We start from the raw sequence: 5403 nt of genomic DNA, 5'->3' as shown, positions 1-5403 counted from the left end.
AGTTGGACCAATACCTTACTATTTAGTGGCAGATGAAGCCTTTATGCTACTGCCAAATGTTATGCGACCTTATCCTGGCCGAGCTAAAGGAAATTTACCAGTTGACAAAGCAATTTTTAATTATAGGTATGTAACCCAACTCTCTATTTAAAATATAAATAACTAAGTTAAATCTATAACTTTAGATTAAGCCGGGCTCGCAGATGTATTGAGAACACATTTGGTATTATGGCTGCCAAATGGCGGATCTTTCGTCGTCCAATTATAGCTGGAGAAAAAACAGTAGTTGCTATAGTACAAGCAACAGTTGTACTACACAATTATATTAAAAAATATGAGAAAACCCAAGGTATAATAAGCTATAAATAATAAATTCTTCTTGTAAAATGACTAATAATATATAGCAATATAAAATGTGTGTGTGTTAATAGGCATTTTTATGTATTGTCCTCCACCACAAGATGACCATAATATCCCAAGAACTTTTGAAATCAATGGAGCTTTGGAGCCAATTGGTCCTGTAGGATCTAACCATTATGGGATTGATGCCAAAGAAGTCAGGGAAAAATTAAAGTTTCATCTTATGAATGAAGGCAATGTGGAATTTCAATATGATAGAATATAATAAAAAAATTATTAACAAAATGAAAACATAACTTTTATTAATTAAAAATGTATTACTTTTAAAATTTAATAATTGAGTTCACTGATGACTGTGGAAATAAATTCACCTTGTAGCCTTCTTTTTGAAGTTGTTGGTAAGTCGGACATCAGACTTCCCAAGTACGAACAGAATGATTCATCGCTACTAAGCTTTTGAAGTGGTGGTGGGCTCTTCGGTCTTGATGCTTTTAATTCTTCAAGCAACGATTCTCCAAAAACATCCGAACAAACTAATGATTTTCCTGAAGTTTTTGATATTAGTATAAAATAACATAATACATTCTAATATCTAAAATTGATTTGTTACTTTTTTTTGAGCTAAGTCCAGCGGTTGAAGTATAAGATTCATTGTCCTTATTTGTGTTTTTGATGGCATTATTTTCTGGTTCAGATTCTTCAATATTAGAAATAGAACTTGTAAAAAAAAAAAATGTTTTATATAACTAATAAATTGTTTTTTCCTAGCTTAAAATGTTTAAAATGTATATATAATTACTTATTTTGTATATAAATTTCATCTAAAAATGTAAGACTTTTGAAATGCATCCATTGTTTAAATTGTTTTCCACCTTCTGCACCACTTGGCTTTTTCAGTTTGGACTTTTCTCTGCGGTACTGTTCTTTCAAATAGCCAAATTTTTTTTCCAACTGTTTTGTTGTATAAAGAGAACCACCTTAAGGATACAAAATCTTTAAAATATTACATGTATTACAAGGGTTCAAGAAAAAAATTAATATGAATTGATTAAGTTAAAAAAACATTAAGGACATCAAGATTAAACTATAAGCTAATAGTTAACAAACAATGTTTAAACCTAAATGTTTGAAATTATTATGGAGAAAATATTAGGTTATATCAGTTGAAAAGAAGTTTTCATAATTGTATAAATATGCAATGATTAAACAAAAAAGTAATAAATTTAATATTTTTAATATTTTTAACATTTATACAATCATCATATTATATAATTCCACTGGAAAAATTACAGACAAAAAAAGTAGGTACAGAAATCCCAGCCTAAATCAAACTAAATTGAAATTTAATATTCAATACTTACAATTCAGTACATTTATTATTTCCATCCATAATCTGTGAATAATTTGAGGATATCTGTCAGCCTTTGGAAGCCTTGCATCCCAAAGAGGTCTTCTTTTTTCAACTTCGATAATCAATTGAGTACTAAAATCTAAAAGTTTGGTTTCCTCTTCTACAACAGATGTATTTTGTATTTCAAGCTCTTTGTCCCCTTCATCATTAAATTCTTGCATCAAATGTCTAAAGCAGCTTGTGGTGGCAACGGTCCGAGGCTTTATAGATTGACATTTTGGCATCTCTATTCAATAAAATTAATAATACCATATATTAAAGATATTAACACTTACCTACTACTATTACATTTAAATATTAAAGATAGGCACAACTAATAACAAAATAACAGTTTTGTATTTATTGATTATTTTTTGTTCAAAATAATTAAAATAGAAGTTTTTTCTATTAAATTTTGAATATTTTATGACTACTAAATAGTACTAACCTTTAGGTGATGCAGAGTTGTGGCAGACATGTTTGTCATTTGTAGCTAAAACAAACATTTTGCACAGAGCACATATCCGGCCCTAAAATAAATACATATTTTGAAAGTGAATTAGTTCATGACATTCGTGTAGTTTTTGTATAATTGTATCGCAGAATACTAACTACAACTTGGGATTTATGTTTTCGAATAACATTTATAATTTATATTTTTAATTTTTAAAATAAAAATATAAGTTTTTTAAAACATAATGATAAATATTAAATAATAACAACAATAATTAATTTCGGCATTCTATTAATATTTTTATTTGATAATTGTTTTGGTAACCAGTAACCACAAAATTTTAAACATTTGACTTGAATAGGATTTGATCCTATTATCTGGTATCTGCAAAATAACTTGGTATTTACTTATAAACATTATTGTTAACCGCTAGGTAACCACAAGATTCAGCCAATCACAGTGCGGAATTGTTTTTCCGGAAATCACGGATCACGGATAACGGAGCAGTGTGAATCCACCTTAAGGCATTATCATTTGGCATCCCACCTTTTTTATTTAATGCGAATCATGATAACTTACTTTTATTTTAATTTTCATTCTACTGATAACAAGAACTCAATTTGTGTAGGTAAATACTACATAAATTATTAGTTTTACACAATATTAACATTTATAAGTATTACACCTTAACTATTAAAAATTTGTTACTTATTCTTTTGCAGTTTACAACACACAAACTTGAAATTATATCCAAGGACCTATTAATCAAAAATACGTAAATCATTTTGAAGTACTATAATTCAATAATTTTCTAAAAATCTATTTAATTCATATTTTTGGAAAATTATTTATCGTATAATTTATATATATATATATATATATATAGAACGTTTTAATTAATTAAATTTATATTTTAAGTTTATATATTATATATGACCAACATTTGCAGATTACAAAACTGATGAAGTAGGTTGCCTACCTATAAATGTATGTATATATATATGTACCTGTAAATACGATATTGAATTGAACCTATTATTGCGCCTTCTTTGCTAACATGTCATAAAATGCTTAATTGAAAACATAATTATTTCCATAACAATAATTAAATTACGAATTATGAGTATACCTAACTAACAATTGTTACCCGGTTTGAAAAATCGTATGTACTTCGTATATTTATAAGCTTGAAATAACTTAAATGTGGTCAAATGTTTAGTAAACTCTAAATGATCTTTAATTGTATCAATTAAAATATAATTAATTGACAATTGTTTCGGGATTCATTTTCGTAAGAGTGGCTACCAAGATTATAGCAATGCTCGTTGAAACGTTTTCTATACCTACTTATCTCGTTATTTTTAATTTGCACACATCCATTTTTTAAGCGGTTTTCAGTAAGTTGTTTTGTACCAAGTTTTGTACTTGCATAATTTCCTACATTACTTAACGCCAATTTTGCTTGGTCTGCAGCAACTTCCATTTTCATTTTTTTTTATGGATGCTTATTAGCACAGAGTTTTGAAAAGCGGTTATTCCACCCCTCTGTGTTATTGTTGGTGCGATGCCCACCTTTCAATGTTAATTCATGTACATTCCACGTAGGCGATGGAAATATAGGAGATATTTTACGCAAACGCAAGCACGAAGCAGTTCCTACTCGCCTATATGTACCACTTACATAATAATTATCAAAATAAAACGAAAGCTCTTCTGCATGGGGTGGTATATTTTTTTTCATGCACGTCATTCCATCTATCACTTTATCCAGAGGCAGAAAAACTAAACCATCGATCATACCACAATACTTTCGAAAGTCACTATATTCTTTTGTAAATGGTTGCCAAACCAAGTTTTTGTAATTTTCTATGAGTCGACTGACATAAATGATAAAAATACCCATTTATCGTAATGTGGTTTCCTAAAATATTTTTAGCGTCATATATTACAGTGTTATGTACGTCTACACAACTAAATAATTGAAACCGCAGTGAGGTGGTTAATCACTATACTTTATTTGAACACTATGTTAAATACAAAAATACACGGATTTGTGGATGCTCTGGAGGCTTTGCTGGCTTGTCAACAACTGCCTCGTCTTGGGGCCGAGCGTGGTCGGGCAGGTCCGCTGTGGCTCAAAACTATCCACGCAGCGGAATGCCATATAATACGGCAGACCGTGCTCGTTCCCACGGCGGATATATGATGGTTACATAAATATATATATATATATATATGTCAAAGAAATGCTTATGTTACAAATACTTCTATCCTTATATTACTAAATGAAATGGGTTTATAACAACAGCTAATTCAAAATCCAAGTATAAGTATCTTGGAGCTGGGTACATATCGCGGGTTTTACATTAATTTATTAAAATATTCAACATTTCCTCGTATGTAGCTTTAGTTTTGCGCTCAAGAATACAATAAACAGCTGTAATAAACAATGATTTTTTTTTTGTACACGTATCACATATAATTGTTTAAAAAATTCAGGAGCAAGGCCAAAGTTTCCATCGCTAAACCGCATGTATCCGACTCGGATAATAAGGACAATCCTATATCAGTGGCAAACATAATAATCCTTTCACTGTAGGTATTTGGGCCGTTATCGTAGGGTAAGAATCTTTCTTGACCATATTCTTTATATTCACCTATTAAATTTTAAATTAAATAAGTATACCAATATGTTTTAAAAATCGCAATTTATATTTTAATAATGTATGAGTGAGTAACATTGTTACAGATAGAAATTGTACCCAAAAAATTGTTACCTAGGTACATTTTTTATAGGTTTGTTACTCGTGATACAAATTAAATATATTAGACCTCTTATCTATTGTACGTTGACTTTTACAATATTGTTATTTTTAACCGAGATGTGAGTATGTAAGATATTGAAATTTAAAAATACTCATATTATCACGTCATATAATATACAATTTTAATTTACCTTCAACAATTACTTCTGACAGACATCTCGGTTTTGGTGGATTTTTATACCCTCTATGATTTCAAATAGTTATTTTTAAATTATCTTCCATTGGAAATTCAGCTAATACACTCTCCGGAACATTTAATATTGCACTTGAAAAAATTTGACTAGGTGCGTCGTTAGTTAATTTGGCTTTTTCCTTCATAATGTTTTGAATTTTTTACTGCAGAAACCATATTTTCATTTGCCTCGTGTAGCTCG

The 5403-nt window shown here is 29.2% G+C and overlaps 1 protein-coding gene and 1 pseudogene across 2 annotated transcripts; both read right to left on the bottom strand.

Annotated features, from left to right (window-relative positions):
• Window positions 1-633: 633 nt before the first annotated feature.
• On the bottom strand, window positions 634-2720 carry LOC149056096 (uncharacterized). 2 transcript variants are annotated; one of them, XM_089227796.1, is made up of 6 exons: window positions 2363-2720; window positions 2199-2280; window positions 1722-1997; window positions 1160-1337; window positions 971-1077; window positions 634-905 (listed from the first exon to the last, which is right to left on the bottom strand). In XM_089227796.1, exons 2-6 carry the CDS (start codon window positions 2254-2256, stop codon window positions 691-693), a joined length of 834 nt encoding a protein of 277 aa, XP_089083922.1. In that variant the 5' UTR covers window positions 2257-2280; window positions 2363-2720; the 3' UTR covers window positions 634-690. The 2 variants fall into 2 exon arrangements, with proteins under 2 accessions (XP_089083922.1, XP_089083921.1); XM_089227795.1 differs by having other exon boundaries at window positions 2199-2720.
• Window positions 2721-3453: 733 nt separating this feature from the next.
• Window positions 3454-5186, bottom strand: LOC149056095 (uncharacterized; annotated as a pseudogene).
• Window positions 5187-5403: the final 217 nt, after the last annotated feature.

This window comes from Diuraphis noxia, unplaced genomic scaffold, assembly GCF_037042655.1.
Source record: "Diuraphis noxia isolate RWA-SAM2 unplaced genomic scaffold, SU_Dnox_SAM2 contig0004, whole genome shotgun sequence".
Classification (NCBI taxonomy): Eukaryota; Metazoa; Arthropoda; class Insecta; order Hemiptera; family Aphididae; genus Diuraphis; species Diuraphis noxia.
Note: the sequence above shows the minus strand (reverse complement) of the source record. Positions and strands in the feature narration are given on the sequence as shown.